The sequence below is a fragment of the Ahaetulla prasina genome, chromosome 2 (genome assembly GCF_028640845.1).
Source record: "Ahaetulla prasina isolate Xishuangbanna chromosome 2, ASM2864084v1, whole genome shotgun sequence".
NCBI lineage: Eukaryota > Metazoa > Chordata > Lepidosauria > Squamata > Colubridae > Ahaetulla > Ahaetulla prasina.
The window spans coordinates 287,419,639-287,445,007 of record NC_080540.1 but is presented as its reverse complement, the minus strand read 5'-3'; the positions used below and the strand labels follow the sequence as shown (position 1 = coordinate 287,445,007).

At 43.5% G+C, this 25,369-nt stretch overlaps 1 protein-coding gene across 1 annotated transcript in view; it reads left to right on the top strand.

Moving 5' to 3' along the window:
- DCC (DCC netrin 1 receptor) overlaps nt 1-25,369 on the top strand; it is a 926,782-nt gene that overhangs the window by 218,698 nt on the left and 682,715 nt on the right. Inside the window, exon 5 of the mRNA XM_058168106.1 lies at nt 1,803-1,939. Coding sequence (XP_058024089.1) covers nt 1,803-1,939 — 137 coding nt within the window. The remainder of the gene's footprint in view (nt 1-1,802; nt 1,940-25,369) is intronic.

Genomic DNA, 25,369 nt, shown 5'->3' with positions numbered 1-25,369 from the left:
GTGCCGTGAGAATTTAATGAAAAGAAGGACCAGGGGTGACATGATAGCAGTGTTCCAATATCTCAGGGGCAGCCACAAAGAAGAGGGAGTCAATCTATTTTTCCAAAGCACCTGAAGGCAGGAGAAGAAGTTATTGATGGAAACTAATCAAGGAGAGAGCCAACCTAGATTTAAGGAGACAGAACAATTAATCAATGGAACAGTTTGCCTCCAGAAGTTGTGAATGGTTCAACACTGGAAGTTTTTAAGAAGAAATTGTCTGAAATAGGATTGAGCAGGAGGCTGGACTAGAAGACCCCCAAAGTCCCTTCCGACTCTGTTATTCTGTTTTGTCATTCGAGCAAAACCTCAAACTCCTGTCCATAGGTAGAAGCATTTAAAGCAATATTTCCCAACCTTGATGATTTCCAGGTATTTGGACTTCAGCTCCCAGAATTTTCATTTACTAGCCATGCTGGCTGTGGAATTCTGGGATTTGAAGTCCACACACATGGGAATGCCCAAGGTTTGAAAACATTGTTTTAAAGTGTCACCTGTAAAGCTCTCTGTGGCATAAAGCCAGGTTATATGTGGGACATCTTTTCTCTCAGGACATCTACAGTACTTGAACTATCAGTCAGGTAGGTTGGAATGCTCCTAAGCCTTTCCTTTTAACATTGGCACCTTATGGTAGCTAGGAAGCCTGTCTGTGCCTTATGGAACATTCTTCATCCTGAAGTTTGGAGCCCACCACATGCCTAGCCTTTTTTAAAGACCTGCTTTCTCACACACACATACACACCCCAAGTGCTGGGATACGATGAGGTGCCTACACAATGAAGCCTTAATTTAGTGCCAGTTTTTTTTTAAAAATGCATTTGGTTTTAATAGTTTTTTTTAAAAATAATTTTTATTTCCATTTTCCAACATCATATTTATGTACAAACTATTATCCATCATTAACCATTAATTTTATCTATTATTATAAAATATTGTTATTATAATAGGTTTTAATAGTTTTTAAATGGTTTTCTGTCATTTTAATTTTAAATTGGGAGTTTCCCAGTTTGTGATAAGATGGCGGGGGGAGGGGGGGCTACATTCATGTTTTAAATAAATACACAAAATTTCTCCATTCTTTCATCCTTGCCATACTTCACTGAGAAGCTAGAAATCTTGGTGTTTCCTAGAACAGGGGTCTCCAACCTTGAAGTCCAACCTGGTGGACTTCAACTCCCAGAATCCTGTTGAGAATCCTCTCAATTCTGGGAGTTGAAGTCCACCAGGCTTAAAGTTGCCAAGATTGGAGATAATAATAATAATAATAATAATAATAATAATAATAATAATAACAACAACAACAACAACAACAACAACAACAACAACAACAACAACAACAGAGTTGGAAGGGACTTTGGAGATCTTCTAGTCCAACCCTCTGCCCAGGCAGGAAACCCTACACCATTTCAGACAAATGGTTATCCAACATTTTCTTAAAAATTTCCAGTGTTGGAGCATTTAAAACTTCTGCAGGCAAATCGTTCCAATGATTAATTGTTTCTAACTGTCAGGAAATTTCTCCTTAGTTCTAAGTTGCTTTTCTCCTTGATTAGTTTCCACCCGTTGCTTCTTGTTCTACCCTCAGGTGCTTTGGAGAATAGCTTGACTCCCTGAGTCAAACTATAAAAGAATGGAATTGCCATGTTTCAGATCTTTGAGCAAAAGAAAAGTTGTGATAGAAATCTAAAATAAATCAACCCATAGAGAAAATGACCCGTGTATATTGTCTTACTTGAAACAGTGATATTATGTCAATCTTTCAGGGCCAAAAAATATTCACTCTTGGCTGGCAGTAACTTATTGATTTCTAATGCAACGGATGATGACTCCGGAATTTATACCTGTGTGGTCACATACAGAGATGAGAACAGTAGTGCATCAGCTGAGTTATCAGTATTGGGTAAGTAGAAAGAACTATTTTTGCCTCTTATATCACATTCTTCGTTGCTGAGTACTGATCCTGGTTAGGAAGGCCATCAGATGACCTTATAATTTTCAATTCTTTTGAAAGGACGGTTTGGGTTTTGCAGATTTTCTGCGGCGGAATTATTTTACAGAGCGAATGCTTATTTATTAGCACTGTGAAAAGGAACCGTGTGAGTACGTAAGTCATTTGAGAAAATAAAAAAAACACCACCGTTGACTATCTTGTTGTGTCTATAGAAGAGAGGTTATGAATTCACAGGGAACAATTATCATTCTTTCTTTAGTGTTTCTCTCCCAGCACTATAGTCCTCCTGGAACTGAACAGCAGCCTTGGGACTTTGTTCCCATTGCTAGTAGATTGTGGGGAAGAACAATAGAGATGCTTGTTTTGAAGTCTGACAGCTTAGACAGCTTCTTGGAGAAGGCAAAGGGCGATAGTAGAGTTTTCACTTTCTTTCCTCTGTTGTTGAATGTCATTGGTTCACGTACGTCACCATACTGATGCAGATTGAACTCTTCAATGTTTTAATGTTGATGATGCTGGGCTCCTTGATGCTCTCTTAGCTTAGTTGTTTTCTTGCAGGAGTTTCATTACTCATTCATTATCCACTGTATATGTTATCTATATATGTAACCAGTGGTGGGATTCAGCTGGTTTAGGCAGGTTCAGGCGAACTGGTAGTTAAAAGGCTAGCTGGCACTGCCATCTCCACCCCGGGTGTCACAATGCACCCCATTTTGGCTCCCAGATAAGTGCATGGAGGTATCCTAGGCCCAAAATGGGGCGTGCGCTTCCCCCCCATGGCCCGTTTTCGCTCCCAGAAGGCTGCAGAGAGGCCTACTAGGCTCAAAAGAGGGCATGGGGGGAGCAATGCATTGACCCCGCGGGCCGTTTTTGCTCCCAGGGGGGTGCGGGAGGCCAAGTGCTGCCTGTCACACTTCCTGGCCACACCCACCAGGGCCACACCCACCCAGCCGGTCATTAGGGCGGAGAACCAGTTGTTAAATTATTTGAATCCCACCACTATATGTAACATATGTACTGGTCAGGATCGAACTCCAGGCAGCAGGCAGAGTCATCCTGAAATACTGTGTTCTAACTACAGCACCACCATGGCTCTAGTTGATCTGTTCCTAACCTGAATTTTCAGGTCCCCCAATGGTGCACTCATTGCTACTGTAATATAGGCTATCCACTTGCTGCTGGCCATTTTCTTCTATTTCTTTCCACCTTTCCCAACTTTAGCTCCTTTTTCCAGAGAACTAGATCTTCCCATAACATGTCCAAGGTAGGATAATTTGAGCCTCCGTTGAGAACTCTGGGCTGATTTGTTTGATGGGCCATTAGTTTGTTTATTTTGGCAAATATTAAAATTCAGGAAACCATATATAACCACACGGCATCCATTCACCAAGAAACAAAAACACACGAATAATAACACAACTCATGTACCCACCTGACCAAATTCCCAGGGGAAAAGCCAGGTCTTCAATGCCTTGCGAAAGGCTAATAGGGTTGTTAGTTAAAACTTAGTTTTCGGTACAGTAGTTTTTAACAGGGGTGAAATGCTTCCAGTTCGGAATGGATCGGCTGATCCGGTAGCAATGGCAGCGGGTGCTTTTAAAAGTAAAAAAAAAGATTGTGCGCCACAGCTAATCACCCCCCCCCCAGCGCACATCTCTACTTACCCCATGCCTCCTTTTCGCATGCACTGAGCACACACATCTCGCATTTGGTGCAGCTAACAAACCGGTAGTAAACCAGTTCATATTTCACCACTAGTTTTCACTAAGTTTACTAGGTCAAAACTTAGTTTATGTGCCAGAGCAAATAGTCTTCGCCTCCATTATTTTTTTCTCTGCAAAGAATTAATTCATGACATCTGACAAATAGTTTAGTCCTGTTCTTCCCTCTTCCAAGTGCTGTTTAGCTTGTTTTTAAGGCTGATTGCTATATCTAAAGGAAACATTTATTTATTTATTTATTTATTTATTTATTTATTTATTTATTTTGTCACAACATCATACAAAAAGATTATATAGTATATAAACATATATATGAGTAAATGTTAGGAGGTATAAGCATATATATATATAGGAAGAAGAAAATAAAACAATAAGACAGGAACGGTAGGCACGTTTGTGCGCTTATGCACGCCCCTTATGGTCCTCTTAGGAATGGGGTGAGGTCCATAGTTGAAAGTTTTTGTTTAAAGCTTTTAGGATTATGGGAAGAGACCACAGAGTCAGGTAAAGTATTCCAAGCACTGATGATTCTGTTACAGAAGTCATATTTTCTGCAATCTAGATTAAAGCGGTTAACATTAAGTTTAAATCTATTGGTTGCCCTTGTATTATTGCAATTAAAGCTGAAGTAGTCTTTGACAGGAAGGACATTACAATAGATGATTCTGTGAGTTAAACTTAGGTCTTGTCTTGTCGAAGGCGACGGAGTTCCAAGTTTTCTAAGCCTAGGATTTCAAGTCTGGTGGGATAAGGTATTTTGTTGTTTTCAGAGGAATGGAGAACTCTTCTTGTAAAATATTTCTGGACACGTTCAATTGTATTGATGTCAGAGATGTGGTGAGGGTTCCAAACAGGCGAGCTGTATTCTAGAATTGGTCTAGCAAATGTTTTATATGCTCTGGTTTGTAGTGTGGTGTTTTTGGAAAAGAAGCTACGCAAAATTAGGTTTACAACTCTTAGAGCTTTTTTTGCAGATTATTCTCCACCTGAGTCTTGACAGATTTGGTATTGCTAATTGGGAGAACACCTACAAATGAGCTTGTTAGTGCCTTGTTTTGAAGTCTGACAGCTTAGACAGCTTCTTGGAGAAGGCAAAGGACGATAGTAGAGTTTCACTTTCTTTCCTCTGTTGTTGAACGTCATTGGTTCACGTATGTCACCATACTGATGCAGATTGAACTCTTCAATGTTTTAATGTTGATGATGCTGGGCTCCTTGATGCTCTCTTAGCTTAGTTGTTTTCTTGGAGGAGTTTCATTACTCATTCATTATCCACTGTCTATGTTACCTGTATATGTAACCAGTGGTGGGATTCAGCTGGTTTAGGCAGGTTCAGGCGAACTGGTAGTTAAAAAGCTAGCTGGCACTGCCATCTCCACCCCGGGTGTCACAATGCACCCCATTTTGGCTCCCAGGTAAGTGCATGGAGGTATCCTAGGCCCAAAATGGGGCGTGCGCTTCCCCCCCACGGCCCGTTTTCGCTCCCAGAAGGCTGCAGGGAGGCCTACTAGGCCCAAAAGAGGGCATGGGGGGAGCAATGCATTGACCCCGCGGGCTGTTTTTGCTCCCAGGGGGGTGCAGGAGGCCAAGTGCTGCCTGTCACACTTCCTGGCCACACCCACCAGGGCCACACCCACCCAGCCGGTCATTAGGGCGGAGAACCGGTTGTTAAATTATTTGAATCCCACCACTATATGTAACATATGTACTGATCAGGATCGATCTCCAGGCAGCAGGCAGAGTCATCCTGAAATACTGTGTTCTAACTACAGCACCACCATGGCTCTAGTTGATCTGTTCCTAACCTGAACTTTCAGGTCCCCCAATGGTGCACTCATCGCTACTGTAATATAGGCCATCCACTTGCTGCTGGCCATTTTCTTCTTCTATTTCTTTCCACCTTTCCCAACTTTAGCTCCTTTTTCCAGAGAACTAGATCTTCCCATAACATGTCCAAGATAGGATAATTTGAGCCTCCGTTGAGAACTCTGGGCTGATTTGTTTGATGGGCCATTAGTTTGTTTATTTTGGCAAATATTAAAATTCAGGAAACCATATATAACCACACGGCATCCATTCACCAAGAAACAAAAACACACGAATAATAACACAACTCATGTACCCACCTGACCAAATTCCCAGGGGAAAAGCCAGGTCTTCAATGCGTTGAGAAAGGATAACAGGGTTGTTAGTTAAAACTTAGTTTTCAGTACAGTAGTTTTTAACAGGGGTGAAATGCTTCCAGTTCGGAATGGATCGGCTGATCCGGTAGCAATGGCAGCGGGTGCTTTTAAAAGTAAAAAAAAAAAAAAGATTGTGTGCTGCAGCTGATCACCCCCCTCCCCCCCAGCGCACATCTCTACTTACCCCATGCCTCCTTTTGGCATGCACTGAGCACACGCACCTCGCATTTGGTGCAGCTAACGAACCGGTAGTAAACCAGTTCAGATTTCACCACTGGTTTTCACTAAGTTTACTAGGTCAAAACTTAGTTTATGTGCCAGAGAGCAATGAATCACAAATAGTCTTCGCCTCCATTATTTTTTTCTCTGCAAAGAATTAATTCATGACATCTGACAAATAGTTTAGTCCTGTTCTTCCCTCTTCCAAGTGCTGTTTAGCTTGTTTTTAAGGCTGATTGCTATAGCGAAAGGAAACATTTGAAGATTATTCTCCACCTGAGTCTTGACAGATTTGGTATTGCTAATTGGGAGAACACCTACAAATGAGCTTGCTAGTGCCTTGCTTTGAAAGCAATCTTTGCTCTTCTTTAACTATTTCTTGGCTTGTTAGCACTCACTCAAGGAAAGAAATCAGAAGAGAAATCAAAATAAATAAGCAAACACACAATCACAAGGGGCTAATTGCATTTATTTTGTTTTCTACTGCACTGCTGATAATTTTGTTAGTTTTCAGCTTTGCTTTTTTTTCTCTCTCTCTCTCCATTTAACATCTGCCTGCTTCCTGGAAGTTATGTCTCCTCTCTTTTCCGCCTTTATTAGTGCATTTACTTGATGTTCTAAATATTCAACGTGGAAAGTGCTTCCAGATTTTACAGGCTGTTTGGAAATTCCTTGGCTGATGTCTCATCAGTTTGTTGCCTTCTGTATAATAGGAAGCCTGCTACTTTTCTGCATATATTTTTGCTGTAAATACGCATTATTTTGTTGCTGAAAATTTTAAAAACCACAACTATGCATTGCATTCCAAAATCTCATTTTCATTTTTTTACTACCGGTTCTGTGAGCACGGCTTGGTGGTGATGGGGTTAATATGACTGGGTGAGCGTGGCCAACTTTTTTTTTTCTTTTAAAAGCATTTTTTTCTACAACCTCTTCAGCCAAAGAGCTTGTAGAAAAAAAAATGCTTTGAAAGGATTGTGACAATCCCAGGTGAGTCTCGCGATCATCAGAGGTTTTTTTTTTTACTTTTAAAAGCATTTTTTCACCCGAAGAAAAAATGCTTTTAAAAGTAAAAAAAAAAAAACCTCTGATGATCGCGAGACTCAGCTGGGCATGTGGGGGGAGGGGGGAAGTGGGGGGAGGGATTTTTGCTACTGGTTCTCCGAACCACCCGCCGCCATTGCTACCATATTGGGCAATCCGGTCTGAACCAAGAGCATTTCACCCCTGATGTACACTCAAAAACAGGGGTGTCCAACTCGATTTCATTGAGGGCCACAACAAGGTTTTGTGTGACCTTGAGGGATTGGGGTGGGTGTGGCCAAGGTGGATGTGGCCAGCTTGATGACACTTGTGTCTGGGGCACCTGTGGTGGCCCAAGTGCTCTGCCAGTGAAAACAGGCTCCCGAGCCCTGTTTTTGGCCACGACAGCCTCCTGCAGCCCTCTGCCAATGAAAAAGGCCAAAAACCGAGCCTGGGAGCCTCAGCTCCATTTTTGCTGGCAGAGGCAACAAGGGCCAGTCCTTCATCGTTTCCAGGGCAGCCCAGAGTTGAAATCCAGAAGGTTCTGACAGATTCTGGAGAACCGGTAGCGGAAATTTTGAGCAGTTTAGAAAATCAGTACCGGAAATTTTGAGTAGTTTGGCGAACTGGCTAATACCACCTCTGTCTGGCCTGAGAGTAGAGTGGGAATGGGGATTTTGTAGTATCCTTCCCCCAGAGTGGGGTGGGAATGGGGATTTTGCAGTACCCTTCCCCTGCCGCGCCCATCAAGCCATGCCCACCAAGTTACACCACGCTCACCAAGCCACACCCACAGAACCGGTAGTAAAAAAATTTGGATTTTACCACTGGGGCAGCTGCACAGGCCAGAACTAAGCATCCCATGGGTCGGATCCAGCCTGTGGACCTTGAGTTTGACACCCCTGTTCTAAAACTTCATTTTGCACAGGGATTTCTCCCAAGTTAACCTGTCTATCTAGGTTTCTTGCTTTTAGCCGTGGGAAATAGTATCATAGGTTGCTCCTTTTTAACTTCAAGCCCAAGAAGAGGCTCTATTTATAACTTGATTACTGCATGGCACTTTTGATGCTTGTGGTTATCACACAAAAATAATAGTATTTGACCAAAAAAAAAAGTTGAATGTTGTTCTGTGGATCACCTGCTGAGCAGTGAAGTTATAGTGCTTCACCCCTGTTTTCTTCCTATTACAAAACATTTTCTTTTCCTTGAGACAATTTGTGAGATGGTATGTGTGCTGTTTGACATCCACGCATGGGGAAAATGTCTCAGTTCTTGGATCAAAGGTCTGAGTTTACTACTATGTCAGTTTTCTTGAACCCCTGAATTATGTGAAGGTTTATTAAGAGTTCGAGGTGACAGCTCACCATTTTTCATTACCGTATATACTCGAGTATAAGCCGAGTTTTTCAGCACGTTTTTTGTGCTGAAAAGCGCCCCCTCGGCTTATACTCGAGCCAAGCCGTTCAGCCCTTCCTCTTGCAGCGAGTCCTTTCTACCGCAGGCAGCTAGCTCTCGTTAGTGCGCGCATGCGTCTTATTCCTATGTGGACACCGCGCACCCCTCACGCACAATTACCCAGCGTTGGTTATAATTGTTGACAGCGTTGACAGAGGCACGAGGAGGCGAGGCAAGGCAAGGGACCCGACCGAAGAGTTATAATTGTTGACAAATACACACGCGGGGGCGAAGAGTGAAAACCCTCCCGGTTTCAAGCGAAGGAAGGGCGCCTGGCTACACCGCCCCTTCAAAGAAATAGCTGGCATTCCTCATGGTGACGGTAGCGCAGACACACACACACACACACACACACACACACACACACGCTCGCCCTCCTAAATTCATTTCCCCCACCCCACCCCACCCCTTTTTTCTTGGCTGCTTCTTCTTTTTCTCCCTCCCCCCCCCCGGCGCCGCAGGCCGTCTAGGGCTCTCCTTACCCAGCCCCGGCAAGGGCGGTCAGCTGCCAAATCGCACGTTTCCTCTCCTCCCACTGAGGAGGTTTCAAGCTCTGGATTTAAATACAACCGAAAGGGGACGCTGGGGCTACAAACAAGACAGGGGAGGGGAGGGGAGGGGGGAAGGGGAAAGGGACGGAGGGAGGGAGGGGAGGTCGAGGGGAAGCGCAAGAAACTTGTCAGGTAAAACTCAACAGGCAAGGGCGGAAAAAAAACAGGGAACTGGGAAAACGCCCCCAACTAGGGAGAAAAGGGGAAGGTGGTGTTTTTTTTTTAAAAAAAAAAACAAAAGTCCCGAAACCCAGCGACGGAACCTTTTTCAAAACCGGCTGCCGAGCCGAGAAGTGACGGACGGACGGACGGCCGACTCGCGAGGCCAGAAGGTAGCCCAGCCGCCCCTCGTCAGGCTTTTCTCAGTTACTGCGGCCCCGCTCTCCCTCCCTTCCGTAGCGGTTTAGCAGGGCTGCTTTGGAAGAGCCTTAAACGAGCCCGTCCTCAGCCACCCCTCCCCTTCCCCTTCCTTCGAGCCTCCAGCTCCAGCAGCAGTCTATCCCGGTGACGCCTCCCGTTTGCCTTCCTGGAGCCTAGCGGCCCCTCCCTCCCTCCGTGGCGGTTCAGCAGGGCTGCTTTGGAAGAGCCTTAAGCGAGCCCGTCCTCAGCCACCCTCCCTTCCCTTCCTTCGAGCCTCCAGCTCCAGCAGCAGTCTATCCCGGTAAGAACCGCCGTCTACCTTCCCGGAGACTGGCGGCCCGATCTCCTCCTTCTCTAGCGGGCAGGTGTCTAGGGCTAAAGAACCTTGAGCTCCACCACCCCTCTCCCTTCCCTTCCTTCGAGCCTCCAGCTCCAGCAGCAGTCTATCCCGGTGGATCCCAGCAGTCTATCGGTGTGACGCCTCCCGTTTGCCTTCCGGAGCCCTGCGGCCCGCTCTCCCTCCCTCCGTAGCGGCTCAGCTGGGCTGCGAGCCCGTCCTCAGTCGCCCCGCCCGGCCCTTTTGCTGGCCTCGCCTGGGCAGGGCTGGGCAGAGCCGTGACATCACCTCCGCCCACCCGTTGCCGTCCGCCGCCGCCGCCGCCGCCGCCGCCGCTGCTCGCCTCCGTCCTCCCCTCCGCCTCCTCCAGCAGCCAGCAGCGTGGCCGGGGCGCTCGGCGCGGCAGGGCCGGGCTGGCGACGGCCTCTCCTGGCGGCAGCAACGGCGGCGGCAGCAGCATCAACAGCACCAGCAGCACCAGCGGCTCCCGCAGCAGCCCCCGCAGCCGCCTCCTTCCCGGGCGCCACCTGCATGAGCCACCGCAAAGGCGACAAGCCGCCCATCAGCATCCAGGAGCACATGGCCATCGACGCCTGCCCAGGTCCCATCCGCCCCATCAAGCAGATCTCCGACTACTTCGCGTTTCCCCAGCGGCCTCCCGCCGCCGCTTTGCTCAGCCGGAGCCTCCTCTCTCTCTCTCTCTCTCACACACACACACACACACAGAGAGACTTCTAAAGTGGGTTTAATGATATTAGAGACCCTTATTGCCCTGCCAAAAAAAAAAGAGCCACCCCAACGCCTATGAAAATTAACCTTCTTCCAAGAGACACTGTGCAGGGTATTTTCACTGTTGGTGTGCATACAGGCTTAGATTTGTGCTGGGTTCTTAGTACTTAGAGCACTGACCTTCAGAGGCACCCTGGTCCCTTGGAAGCTAAAGGAGGACTCATTTTCATGCTTGCAGTGTTCAATTTGGGAAGGGCATCCAAAGAAGTGGTAGATCCTTGTGCGTCCAATCACACTTGGCCAATAAAAATTCTATTCTATTCTATTCTATTCTATTCTATTCTATTCTATTCTATTCTATTCTATTCTATTCTATTCACTCACTCATTCATTCATTCATTCCTTGTGTGTCCAATCACACTTGGCCAATAAAAATTCTATTCTATTCTATTCTATTCTATTCTATTCTATTCTATTCTATTCTATTCTATTCACTCACTCATTCATTCATTCATTCATTCCTTGTGTGTCCAATCACACTTGGCCAATAAAAATTCTATTCTATTCTATTCTATTCTATTCTATTCTATTCTATTCTATTCTATTCTATTCTATTCATTTTATTTTGTCAAATACATATTAAATAATTATATAAATATAAGCATGAATTGAATACATAAAAGGAATACAACTAAAGGGAACATTAGGACAGGGACGGTAGGCACGCTGGTGCTCTTATGCACGCCCCTTACAGACCTCTTAGGAATGGGGTGAGGTCAATACTAGATAGTCTTTGGTTAAGGCTTTGGGGATTTTGGGAAGAGACCACAGAGTCAGGTAGCACATTCCAGGCATTAACAACTCTGTTACTGAAGTCACATTTTCTGCAATCTAGATTGGAGAGGTTCACTTTTAAGTTTGAATCTATTGTGTTCTCGTGTATTGTTGTGGTTGAAGCTGAAGTAGTCATTGATAGGAAGTACATTGTAGCAGATAATTTTATGAGCTATGCTCAGGTCATACCAAAGGCGGCGTAGTTCTAAATTTTCTAAAGCTGGGAATCCTCCTTCCCCCTTTTGCACTTTTATTGTTTTTCGTTCAAATAAATATTCATGTTATTTTACTTGGCTCTATCTTTATTTTTTACATTGACCAGTAGCTGCCTCATTTCCCACCCTCGGCTTATACTCGAGTCAATAGTTTTTCCCAGTTTTTGTGGTAAAATTAGGTACCTCGGCTTATATTCGGGTCGGCTTATACTCGAGTATATACGGTAATTAAAAAAAAAGAAAAGTAATTTTAAATTTTAAAATTCTCTTACCACATTTAAAGAACCACATGAATAATACTTATCAAATGATGATCTGGTTATTGATGCAATGCATCTTTTACACCCACTTTAAAAAAAAAACACCAAAAATGTTTTGATTGGCAAATGGTTTGGATTACAGGAGATTTGATGTATGTCTACCAAATATCTTTGCATTAATGTTAATCAAAACAAACTTTCATCTTAGCAGTTTACAATGCACTGACATTTGAAAACTGTGGTTAGGGACCCTACTGTGCATAATATTTTGCTTTTATGATTCTAAAGTAAACTGTTTGCTTAGTGTCATTCTCAGACCTTTTTTTGGAAGAATGTGTGCTCAATTTAGAACTGGTTTAGTGTCGTGTCCCACTCCTCCGCTGACGGCCGGGTCAGGGAAATCCGAATCAGGCTTGCCTCTGCAGCTCTGCCCAAAGTCCTAGCAAAGTCCTCAGAGCAGGCAGGAGACCAGAAAGTGACTTCAGCAAGATAAGTTCGACTTTGCCTGACTCAGAGACTGCCAGAAAGCAGATCCTTTATATAGGCCATGGGGTGTGGCTCCATGATTCAGCACTCATTAAGGCCTGCCCCTCCCTTCCTTCTGTTGCCTCCGCCTATCCAATCTTCTGATGCGAGGGTCACTCCAATCAGCTGTTGGTAATAAACCCTCCTCAGGCTCACATGCTGTGGAGGAGGGGGAGGGGTCTAGCTGCTCCGTTTGCCTGGGCATGGAGTCAGGGCTGGGGCCGGGAGGTGCTCCTTCTTCTGCAGTTTGTCTGGGCATGGAGCCAGGACTGGGGCCGGGAGGCATACATTCCTCCGTGTTCGGGAGCAGATAAGAAGGCCCCGGCTGCTCTGAGGGCGGGCAAGACACAACATTTAGACTGGAAAGGCCTTTTTGTCCATAAGTGACCTTCTCCAATCACGTTGATTAGAATAACAAAATAACAGAGTTGGAAGGGACTTTGGAGGTCCTTTAGTCCAGACCCTTGCTCTATCAGCAAACTCTGAATCAGGAAATCATTTCAGACAAATGACTATCTGATCCCTTCTTAAAAACCTCCAGTAATGGAGCACCACATTTTCTGAAGGCAAGTCATTCCACTGATTAATTGTTCTATCAGGAAATTCCTCCTTATTTCCAGGTTGGTTCTCTCATTGATTAGTTTCCATCAGGGGTGGTATTCACTTAGCTTCCCTACCGGTTCACAATTCTGTGCACACATGCCATCTTCCGCGCATGCGCAGAGCCTCAAAAATGTGGGAAAATGGGACGTCATGACATCAGTGCGGGTGGCCAGGGCATCCCGCAGTCGCCCCTACCGGTTTGCCAGAATCACAGCTTCGATTCGGCTGAAGAGGCTGTAGAAAAAATGCTTTTAAAGGGTTCTAATGATCCTAGCTGAGCCGCACAATCATCAGAGGCTTTTTTTATTTTTAAAAGCATTTTTTCAGCCGAAAAACAACCTCTGATGATTGCGCGGCTCAGCTGGGATGGGGTGTGGTCAGGGATTTTTGCTACTGGTTCTCCGAACCACCCGCCGCCATCGCGGGTGGTCCGAACTGGGAGCATTTCACCCCTGAATGAAAGTGCTATAACTCAGGGACAGTCACTGTTCAGTCTTCCCGCGAACACTTCTGAGCCTTTAGGAGAGCAGTGGGCAAAAATTATCTTTCTCCATCTCTTCACCACACCTCCCTGATTAGAATGTTGATCGCCTGGAGAGGGCTATAATCTAAAGGTTAGATGGCACCAAATCTGACGGCGGGTTAATTGAGTGACATTCAAGGGCAAGAAGTCTGAGAAACCATGAAATTTATGCCGCCGAATAATCAGCCTCTCACCATTAAGAAACAGAAAGGGATGCAGTCTGCAAATATCTGTAAGCATAACTGATTGGTTTTCATGGACATTCTGTCAGCTGCTGGGTTTTATTTCAACAAGTCAAAACTCCTGGAGCCCATCGCTTGTAAGAGAGACAAGTTTTTAAACACCAGCACTTGACTTTTCCTACAAAAAAGGGTTCAGCAGCAAATTGAAATCCAAAAAATTTTCTGAAAGGAGGTCTCCAAATCTATGCATTTTTGTTCAACTTTCACATATTGCATTCTTGATGCATTTCCTGCCCCCACCCCATGTATGAATGAATACCCCCCCCCCAATGTATGAATGAACATTTGGCACATAGGTCAGAAAGATGTACATTTGAATAAAGTGACCAGATTTCAGCGATGGCAAAGCGGGACACCATTGACCGGGGGAGGAGGGGGGACTGTGCATGCTCACTGAGTCTCGCCACCTGGCTGAAGGAGGAGGAGTGGCTGCTGCTTCTCAGCTCTTCCAGGCAGGCTCGGCTCCCCTCGGCTCTCCTCTCGGCTCTTCCAGGCAGTGGGCGATCTCGCACCCCCTTCTCCGCCACTCCCCCTTCTCTGCCTCCTCCTCCTCCTCTTGCGTTGCCGCCTCCCAATTTCAGAATGGGAGTGGAAAAAAAAATCGGGACTTTTTTGAAATGCCATGGGACGCGGGACAAATTATTAAAAAGCGGGACTGTCCCGACATCTGGTCACTATACATTTGAAGCAGTGGTGAAATCCAAATTTTTGGTACTACTGGATTTTGGTACTACCACTGGCGTGGCTTGGTGGGCATGGCAGGGGAAGGATAATGCAACATCTCCATCCCCTCCCCACTCCTGGGGGAAGGATATTGCAAAATCTCCATTCCCACCCCACTCTGGGGCCAGCCAGAGGTGGCATTTGTCGATTCTCCAAACTACTCAAAATTTCCACTACCGGTTCTCCAGAACCTGTCAGAAGCTGCTGGATTTCACCCCTGATTTCAAGTATGCAAAAGGCAGAACTGTAAGAACCATACTGCAAAATTTGGAAAAGTTCTCGACTTATCCAAAAGAGGTGTTTAACAATCTGAATCTTAGAGGGTTCATATTAGAGGACTTGGTTAAGCTTGTGGACAAAGCAAAATTCTTCAGCAACCCTACGTAAAAGGCTAATTTTGTAAATGTTCTCTCAGAAATATATATGGATTGACTATTTAAGTCAACCATTTAAATATGAGTCAGCAATATGCTGCGACCATTCAAAAAGCCAATGCAAACCTAGGCTGCATCAACAGAAGGATATGTTGTGGTCTGTCAGCAGCCTACGGAGCTGGCAACGGAGTCGGACAGTGATAAGGTCCATCGGAAAGTGAGGTGTGGACTCTAGAGCCCCCAGAGACTGAGAGTAGTGAGGCAGAGGAAAAGGAGGAGCCTGTTCCTAATACATGTATGAGAAGAGCTGCCAGAAGGCAAGAGCAGCTTAAGCAGAGAAGACAACTCGGGAGTAGGGCCAAGAGATGATTGGCTCCTCCCATAAGGCTTAAAACAGACCAGCACCAGCATTTGAGCTTTGCTGGAAAACAGCGTTGTAGCTGTGTCTTCTGCTTCATGTACATCTTTGTTTTTGTGGCTTCTGGATGTTTGCCAGGAAGGGCCTTTGGCAGTTTGCCTAATTGGACTAAGGTTTGTGAGATAACTGAGGAATTTGTGTTGGGAGGCATTTGTTTTACTTTGAGTTGAACAACGCTGGGAAAGAAGTAATTTCCAGCTGTTCGAATAAAGTTTGTTTTTCCACAAGTTTATTACTACCTCCTTGGGCTTGGGTCACAGCAGGATAGAATCAAGATCACGTGAAGCATTAGTACCATTCTATAATGCCTTAGTAAGACCACACTTGGAATACTGCATTCAGTTTTCATCACCATGATATAAAAAAGATGTTGATACTCTGGAAAGGGTACAAAGAAGAGCAATTAAGATGATTAGGGGGCTGGAGGCTAAAACATATGAAGAACGGTTGCAGGAATTGGATATGTCTAGTTTAGTGAAAAGGACTAGGGTGGTAAGAATGTAAAACAAGAAACATGGTTTGAAACTAACCAAGGAGAGAACCAACCTAGAACTTCCTAACAGTGAGAACAATCAACCAGTGGAACAGCTTGCCTTCAGAAGTTGTGGTTGCTCCATCAGTAGAGGCTTGTAAGAAGAGACTAGGCAGCCATTTGTCTGAAATAGTATAGGGTCTTGAGCAGGGGGTTGGACTAGAATACCTGCAAGGTCCTTTCCAACTCTGGTAATGGTGATGATGATGATGATGACGACAACTTGTATTACTTATTTCTCATGATTTATATTGTTTACTTAGTATCTTTGTATGATTTATGTTGATTTTTCCATTAGTACCCTATGGGCTATCCCTAAGTGTTGTATCGTATGATTTATGATGAAGGTATTTTTACGATGACTATGATCACGATTTATCACTTATTACTTGTATGTACACTGAGAGTTTACGCATCGGAGACAATTTCCTTTTATGTCCAATCACACTTGGCCAAAAAAGAATATTCTATTCTGTTCTGTTCTGTTCTGTTCTGTTTTGACTCTACTCTACTCTACTCTACTCTACTCTACTCTACTCTACTCTACTCTACTCTACTCTACTCTACTCTACTCTACTCTACTCTACTCTCTATTCCTATGCCTATGCCATGCCACCAAGAATTAATATTCAGAGAGAAATTTCTTTGCATCCAGAATTGGAAACATGAAAAAAAAAAAAAAACCTCTTCAGTTGCGATGCTCCAGTTATAAAATCTCCTCTCCCCCCTTCAAAAATAAATGAACACTTTAGATTGGAATTGATGCTAGTTTTTATTTGTGTAAAAGGACATATTCATCCACCCAAGTTTTTAGTTTGCAGGAAGCATAGGCCAATCTCAATTCATTTTCTGGTTTTAGTGGATCGTACGGTCTGAACTTCAGCGGCTCTGTTTATAATATTTCATCTTTGATTGTATTTGCTATGGGACAGATGATATATAAATAAAGAACTCTTCCACTGTTGATAGCCAAGTTCGTCCATGCAGCTGTTTCAAAAGAACAATAAGCCTCTCTCCTGTTCTTTGATTTCTTCAATAATTGCACTCGTTCGGTTTAAAATACAGTCATTACGGAATGAAAATAGTGGTTAAGTTTGCCTACTCAGGTCACCTGTTCTTTTCAGCAAAAGGGAAAGAATGAGTTCTGGACAAATAAAAACAGAAAAACACATTATTTGTTATACGACAATGGGAAAAAAAATCACAGCTGCCAGTTCTTTAACTGGCGTTGGCCTTCATAGGCATCGAGTCCTTCCCAAGAATTCTAGGATGTTGTAAAGTATCGGAGTAGCATAACTGTCTTTTGTGATTGACAGGTGGAATTTTTTTATTATTATTCTCATTGCAGAGCTACAATAGCGACAGTCCCAAGCTGTCAGACAAATCTTTTTGAGTTCTCAGATTGATTATCTGACATCAGGAACAGGGAGGAATTAAAACCTTAATCCGCCAACTAGAAATTTTTTGATTTCTCTCCTATAATTGGTTTATCTGGATCTCAAAGTGATACCTTTCTTCCATATCTCTACCAGCCATACTGATTGTCACTTAGCAAGACTACCATTCCTCCCTCCCCACATCCCTCCCTCCTTTCTCTTTCCTTCCTTCCTTCCCTCCTTCCTTCCTTCCTTCCTTCCTTCCTTCTTTCTTTCTTTCTTTCTTCATTTATTTATTTATTTCTTCCATTCAAGTTGACTTCACATTTTGAGCCCAGAGATGGATTGTTATAATTATGCTTTGATGAACTATCAGGTGAAGTAAAACCAGCTCCAAGAGGTTTGTGCATAATGTTTGCTGAATCCCATGCCTTTGCAAAAGTTTCTGGATCTTTTCTTGGTTCCATTTATTTATGTATTAATAAAATAATATTGATTGATATGAATACGGGGAGGTATGCTGGATACATTTTATCCATTCATTCATTCATTTACTTAGTAAGTTATCATTCTGTTTAAAATATGGGATTAAAAAAATCAAGAAGTAGTTTAAAATAAAATGCAATGAAAACAATTACTTTTTTTAAAAAAAATGTACATATATTTATATCCTATATTTCCATTTCAAATGGCAAAGTTGTCTTGACCAAAATATATGTGTATATCTATAGAGTTTATATCCAGAAAAACAGTATTACACACAAAGAGAAAGACAGAGTGAGAATAAAACTTCAAATATAGACCAATAAAAATGAAAAAAAGAAAGGAAAAATGAGCATTGTTAATCTCAACTTACTCAGCTCAATGACTCTCTTTAATTCTGGCTCCCTTAATAATTGAAGTTTTTGAACAATCTGCTAAAATAACTGCAGAATTTGGGGGGAACTGTTTTCTAGACCAGGGGTCCCCAACCCCTATTCCATGGACTGGCACCGGGCCATGGCATGCCAGCAATTGGGCCGCGGAAACAAGAGAAGCCCCATCCACAGGATGCAGGCACCACACAAAAATATGTCCCCTCCAGTCACCGGAAAAATCTTTTTCCACGGAACCAGTCCCTAATGGCCAAAAGGTTGGAGGCCACTGTTCTAGACCAGGAGTCTCCTACCTTGGCAACTTTAAGACTTGTGGACTTCAACTCCCAGAATTCCTCAGCCAAATTTTGCTGGCTGAGGAACTCTGGGAGTTGAAGTCCACAAGTCTTAAAGTTGCCATGGTAGGAGACCCCCTGATCTAGACTATTTCAAAATGACATCTTTAGATGCCAGTCTGTCATTTAATCTTGAAATATTTTTTTCCCCTTTTGGCCTTCCTAATTCACCTCTGGCAATTGAACAAAAAAATCTCAGAAGAAGACAGTCTTGTCAGTCCCACAAGGATAAACCAGATTTTTAGAAGCCTCATTAATTTGGTTCGGGTGAGGACTTCTTTTACTGTATAGTTTCTGTAACAAAATCTTGCAAATCTGAATGTGCTTTCCACCCAAACAAGAAATCTTAAGTTGTTGTTGTTGTTGTTGTTGTTGTTGTTGTTGTTGTTATTATTATTATTATTATTATTATTATTATTATTTACTTTATTCATTAAACATGAAACTCAGTCAAGTGAACATTCAGAAATGCATCACAAATACCATTGACTGGTGATAATGGTTGATACAGGTTGCTGCCAGTGTCCTAGGTATCAACTAAGTACCTTCTTAAGATATTCAATGTTCCAGGTAGCGCAGTTTTTTGCAGTTCCACTGGTGTTATTGCAGGAAGCTGCAATTTGTTGATGTATCTTATAAAATTCTTGGACATGGTACCAAGTGCCCCGATGACAATGGGCATCACTGTTACATTTTCCATCCATACCCATGTAGTTCCGATGGCCAGGTCGCGATATTTCATGATTTTCTCCAGTTCTTTTTCTTCGACTCTGGCATCTCTTGGTACTGCAATGTCAATAAATTGTACATTTCAGTTTTTGACAACTGTGATATCTGGTGTGTTGTATTCCAAGTGACGATCTGTCTGTATTCGAAAGACCTATTCTTTTATTCATTAAGCATGAAACTCAGTCAACTGGACATTTAAAAATGTGTCACAAATACCATTGACTGATGCTAATGGCTGATAAGGGTTGCTGCCAGCATCCTAGGTCAACCAAGTATCTTCTTAAAATATACAATGTTATGAGTAGCACAGTTTTTTACAGTTGTTGTTGTTGTTTACATTTATACCCCGCCCTTCTCCGAAGACTCAGGGCGGCTTACAGTGTATAAGGCAATAGTCTCATTCTATTTGTATATTTTTACAAAGTCAACTTATTGCCCCCCCAACAATCTGGGTCCTCATTTTACCTTCCTTATAAAGGATGGAAGGCTGAGTCAACCTTGGGCCGGGCTCGAACCTGCAGTAATTGCAGGCTACTGTGTTCTTAATAACAGGCTTTTACCAGCGTGAGCTAAACCGGCCCTTTACAGTTCCGCTGTAAAAAAATGCAATTTGTAGGAAGCTGCAATTTCTTGATGTGTTTTGTAAAATTATCGGACATGATACCATGCCCTAATGACGATGGCTATCAGTTACATGTTTCATCCATAAACATGTTGTTGTTATTATCTCTTTTATTCATTAAACATGAAACTCAATTAACTGAACATTGAAAAAGGCATCAAAAATACCATTGACTGGTGCTAATGATTAATATGGGTTGCTGCCAGCATTGTTGTTGTTGTTGTTATTGTTGTTGTTGGTGGTGGTGGTGTTATCTTTTATTCATTAAAAATGAAACTCAGTCAACTAAACATTTAAATATATCACAAATATCATTGACTGGCTCTGATGGTTAATACAGATTGCTGCCAGCATCCTAGGTATAGAATAGAATAGAATAGAATAGAATTTTTTATTGGCCAAGTGTGATTGGACACACAAGGAATTTGTCTTGGTGCATATGCTCTCAGTGTACATAAAAGAAAAGATATGTTCATCAAGTACAACATTTACAACACAATTGATGATCAATATATCAATATAAATCATAAGGATTGCCAGCAACAAGTTATAGACATACAGTCATAAGTGGAAAGAGATTGGTGATGGGAACTATGAAACGATTAATAGTAGTGCAGATTCAGTAAATAGTCTGACAGTGTTGATGGAATTATTTGTTTAGCAGAGTGATGGCCTTCGGGGAAAAACTGTTCTTGTGTCTAGTTGTTCTGGTGTGCAGTGCTCTATAGCGTCGTTTTGAGGGTAGGAGTTGAAACAGTTTATGTCCAGGATGCGAGGGATCTGCAAATATTTTCACGGCCCTCTTCTTGATTCGTGCAGTATACAGGTCCTCAATGGAAGGCAAGTTCAACCAAGTATCTTCTTAAAATATATGTTGTTCTGAATAGCACAGAATTTTGTGCTTTTGCAGCTCCACTGGTGCTACAGCAGAAAGCTGCAACTTCTTATTTAATATTATTATTATTAATATATTATTATCATCATCGTCGTCGTCATCATCATCATCATCTGGGAACATTCTGAGATGTGTTTGAAGTTCATTCTGAATTTTCATCGCACATTTGCGCACACACAGAAATACACATCACTGAATGGATGCAAATGACAGAAATGATTGCTAGCATTTTCAAAATTGTCTTCATGCTAAAACTCAGCACCAGTCTTCTTTTGATTAAAGTAACCAAGGTGAGAAAGGTATTTTAAATTTTTTCCCCTTAAAAAAAAGTACTATAGACACACACAAAGCGGATGGGGGCAGGAATGGAAATTCCAAACTACTCAAATATCATTTTTTTTTCTATTTATTTCAGAATAGTCAAATGTAACATATATAGAACAATCGTGGATGTCTCCTTTGAATTTATTTTTACTCTTTCCATCTGGACAATTAATTATAATTGTAATATATTGTAAATGCTATTCTGTGTTAATTAAATTCCTGCGTCAGAAAAAAAAAAAGATCTATACTGCAAAGGTCATGAGCTTTAGGCAGATGGCACCCAGATTTGCAATTGCAGATAATGTCAAATAGGGGTTGGCATTTTCTGCAATTAGAATGGAGTTTTACATCTTTATCTGACCGCATAGTTTTCCAGGATGATATGTTTGCAACCTGGTACTTAGCGCCATGTAATTTAGACCTTCTACCATGCTGCTCCGTGCCCTCTTTCCTTCCTTTCCCAGCATTATAACTTCTCCAGAGAACTAGGACTTCTCATAGTGTGTCCAAAATACGATAATTTGAGCCTAGTAATTTGTGTCGTCTGAATTGATTTGTTCTACAATTTGTATTTTAGCAACTAAATTTAGTCTGGAGGCTAAATTGTGTGATGAGTGGTTAAGGGAGCGATATATGTCTAGCCGATCGAAGAGAAGGATTAGGGATGACATGATAGCTGTCTTCCAGTTCTTGAGGGGCTGCCACAGAGAAGAGTGGATTGGCTTAGTCTCCAAATCACCAAAGAGCAGGACAAGTAGTGATGGACAGAAATGTATTAAAGAGAGATCCAAGCTAGAATTAAGGAGAAATTTCCTGACAGTGAAAACAAATTAACAATATTACATTTGTGTCCTATTTAGGTGCTTCTAGGTTGAAAGGATTAGCTAATTATGTCACTTTTGTCTAGGGGATGCCTGAGGGGGCTCCTTTCATATCCCTGTTATTTTCCTACCAAAGTGGTACCTATTTATCTGCTTGCATTTGCTTAAAACTGCTAGGCAGGCAGGAGCTAGAGCAAATTGATAGGAACTCATTCTGCCTCATGGATTGTTTTCAGGTTTCAAACCACCAAGCTTTTGACCTCACAATGGTCTATTGACTCAACATCCTAACCACATGAGCCAGTGGTAGTAATTAAGTGGCCTCTTAATTACAATTAATCAATGGAATAGCTTGCCTGCTGGAATTGTGGGTATTCCATCACCAGAATTTTTCAAGAGGAGACTGAACAATTATTTGACCAGGATGGTATAAGGTCCCCTGCTTTGAGCAGGAAATTGGACTAGGTGATCTCTGAGGCCCCTTCTAGCTATATGGTTCTATGTTCTATTATTATTTGTTCATTTCTTTGCCTATCAAAGATATCCTCATGTGTCTTCTCCAACATCAAAGTTCAAAACTATCAATATTCATTCTAGCATGCTTCTTCAAAGTCCAACCTTCTCCTCCATAAAAGGAAAGAAGGAAAACCAATTGTCAACATACTAGTGTTGGAAGAAATATCCATCTGGTTCAGTTCCAATCTGGGAGACACTGGAAACATGGAGGCTGATTGGAAAGATGGTTTATTGATGAAGCAGAACCATATGAGTGTGTGGTTCCAGGTAGCTGACAAAATCGAGTTGAGAGTGGGTGGCTTTTACACCTTCTTCTTCTTCTTTTTTTGCATTTATATTCCGCCCTTCTCCGAAGACTCAGGGCGGCTTACACTATGTCAAGCAATAGTCTTCATCCATTTGCATATTATATACAAAGTTAACTTATTGCCCCCAACACTCTGGGTCCTCATTTTACCTACCTTATAAAGGATGGAAGTCTGAATCAACCTTGGGCCTGGTGGGAATTGAACCTGCAGTAATTGCAAACAGCTGCTGTTAATAACAGACTGCATTAGTCTGTTGAGCCACCAGAGCCCTTTTGGGCTTTGTATTTGAACTTCCTGTTCCTGTACAAGAAGATGTCCTTTGTGGCTTGGTGGGCATGGCTTGCCAGGGGAAGGATGCAAAATCTCCATTCCCACCCCACTCCTAAGGAAAGTATATTGCAAAATCTCCATTCCCACCACACTCCAGAGGAAGGATACTGCAAAATCCCCATTCCCTTCCCACTCCTGGGAAGGATATTGCAAAATCTCCAATCCCACCACACTCTGGGGCCAGCCAGAGGTGGTATTTGCTGGTTTCCTAAACTACTACTGTTGCGAAGGTTGTAGAGAGTGCCGTGGCGCGACAGCTACCCCAATACCTGGATGAAGACGTCTATCTAGACCCGTTCCAGTCCGGCTTCCGACCCGGATACAGCACGGAGACAGCTTTGGTCGCATTGGTGGATGATCTCTGGAGGGCTCGGGACAGGGGTTATTCCTCTGCCCTGGTCCTATTAGACCTCTCAGCGCTCGATACCATCGACCATGGTATCTTGCTGCGCCGGTTGGGGGATTGGGAGTGGAGGCACCGTATATCGGTGGTTCTCCTCCTATCTCTCCGACCGGTCGCAGACGGTGTTGACAGGGGGCAGAGGTCGACCGCGAGGGGCCTCACTTGTGGGGTCCCTCAGGGTCGATTCTCTCGCCTTCTGTTCAACATCTACATGAAGCCGCTGGGTGAGATCATCAGTGGTTTCGGGTGAGATACCAGCAGTACGCTGATGACACCCAGCTGTACTTTTCCACCCCGGACCACCCCAATGAAGTTGTTGAAGTGCTGTCCCGGTGCTTGGAAGCCGACGGGTCTGGATGGGGAGAAACAGGCTCAAGCTTAATCCTCCAAGACGGAGTGGCTGTGGATGCCGGCACCCGATTCAGTCAGCTGCAGCCGCGGCTGGCTGTTGGAGGCGAGTTATTGGCCCCAAAGGATAGGGTGCGAACTTAGGTGTCCTCCTGGACGATCGGCTGTCATTTGAAGATCATTTGACGGCCGTCTCCAGGGGCCTTCCACCAGGTCCGCCTGGTCCGGCAGTTGCGCCTTCCTTGATCGGGATGCCTTATGCACGGTCACTCATGCGCTCGTTACCTCTCGCTGGATTACTGTAATGCTCTCTACATGGGGCTCCCCTTGAAGTGCGCTCGGAGGCTTCAGTTAGTCCAGAATGCAGCTGCAGCGGGTTATAGAGGAGCTACGTAGCTCCCATGTAACACCGATCCTGCGCAGGCTGCACTGGCTGCCTGTGGCTTTCGAGTGCACTTTAAGGTGTTGGTTATGACCTTTAAAGCGCTCCATGGCTTAGGACCTGGGTACTTACGGGACCGCCTGCTGCTACCACACGCCTCCCACCGACCCGTACGCTCCCATAGAGAGGGACTTCTCAGGGTGCCGTCCGCCAAACAATGCCGGCTGGTGGCCCCCAGGGGAAGGGCCTTCTCTGTGGGGGCGCCCACACTCTGGAATGAGCTTCCCCCGGGTCTACGTCAAATACCTGACCTTCGGACATTTCGTCGCGAACTAAAAACACATCTCTTTATCCGCGCGGGGCTGGCTTAAATTAGTTTTAAGGGGAAATTTTATTAATTTTAAATGGGGTTTTTAGTATGGAAATTTTTAATCTCAGGCTAATTTAAATAAGTTTTTTAAATGGTATTTTAATCTGTATATTGTATTGTTTTATTTTTGCCTGTACACTGCCCTGAGTCCTTCGGGAGAAGGGCGGTATAAAAATTAAATAAAATAAAATAAATAAATAATAAATAAATACTCAAAATTTTTGCTACCGGTTCTTTGAACTGCTCAAAATTTCCACTACCGGTTCTCCATAACCCGTCAGAACCTGCTGGATTTTGTCTTTGTTCAGACTTTGCTGCAGGCAGTTTCAAAATATCCTGTCTTGAATGGATGACCAAATCTGCATTTCTAAAAGGTGTCTTCTCAGTTTCTGTTTGGGGGCAGGGAGATTGGGGCTGCTTCCTGCTTCTAAAAAAACATGTTTCTCCATTTCTCATTCTGGGGAAATTTAATATTCTGCCCTTTTAATATTTCTCAAAATATTTCATTCTTCTTGGGGGGGGGAGTGACTTTCTACACTGGTTTATACACTACTTCATAGCAACTAAATATATTTTCCAAGCCTTTATTCTTGCCTTGCCACATGATGGTCTATGGCCGTGATGGTGAACCTATAGCACACATGCCACAGGTGGCACGCGGAGCCAATCTGTGGGCACGCAAACATTGCCCTAGCTCAGCTCCAGCATGCATGTACATGCTGGTCAGCTGATTTTCGGGCCTTCCGGACCCACCGGAAGTCGGGAAACGAGCTGTTTCCAGCCTCCAGGGGGTAGGGAAGTCCATTTTCGCCCTTCCCAGGCTCCTAGAAAGCCCCTGGAGCCTGGGGAGAGCAAAAAATGGGCCTTCTGGTCCCACCGGAAGTCGGAAAATAGGCCACTTATGGCCTCCAGGGGGTG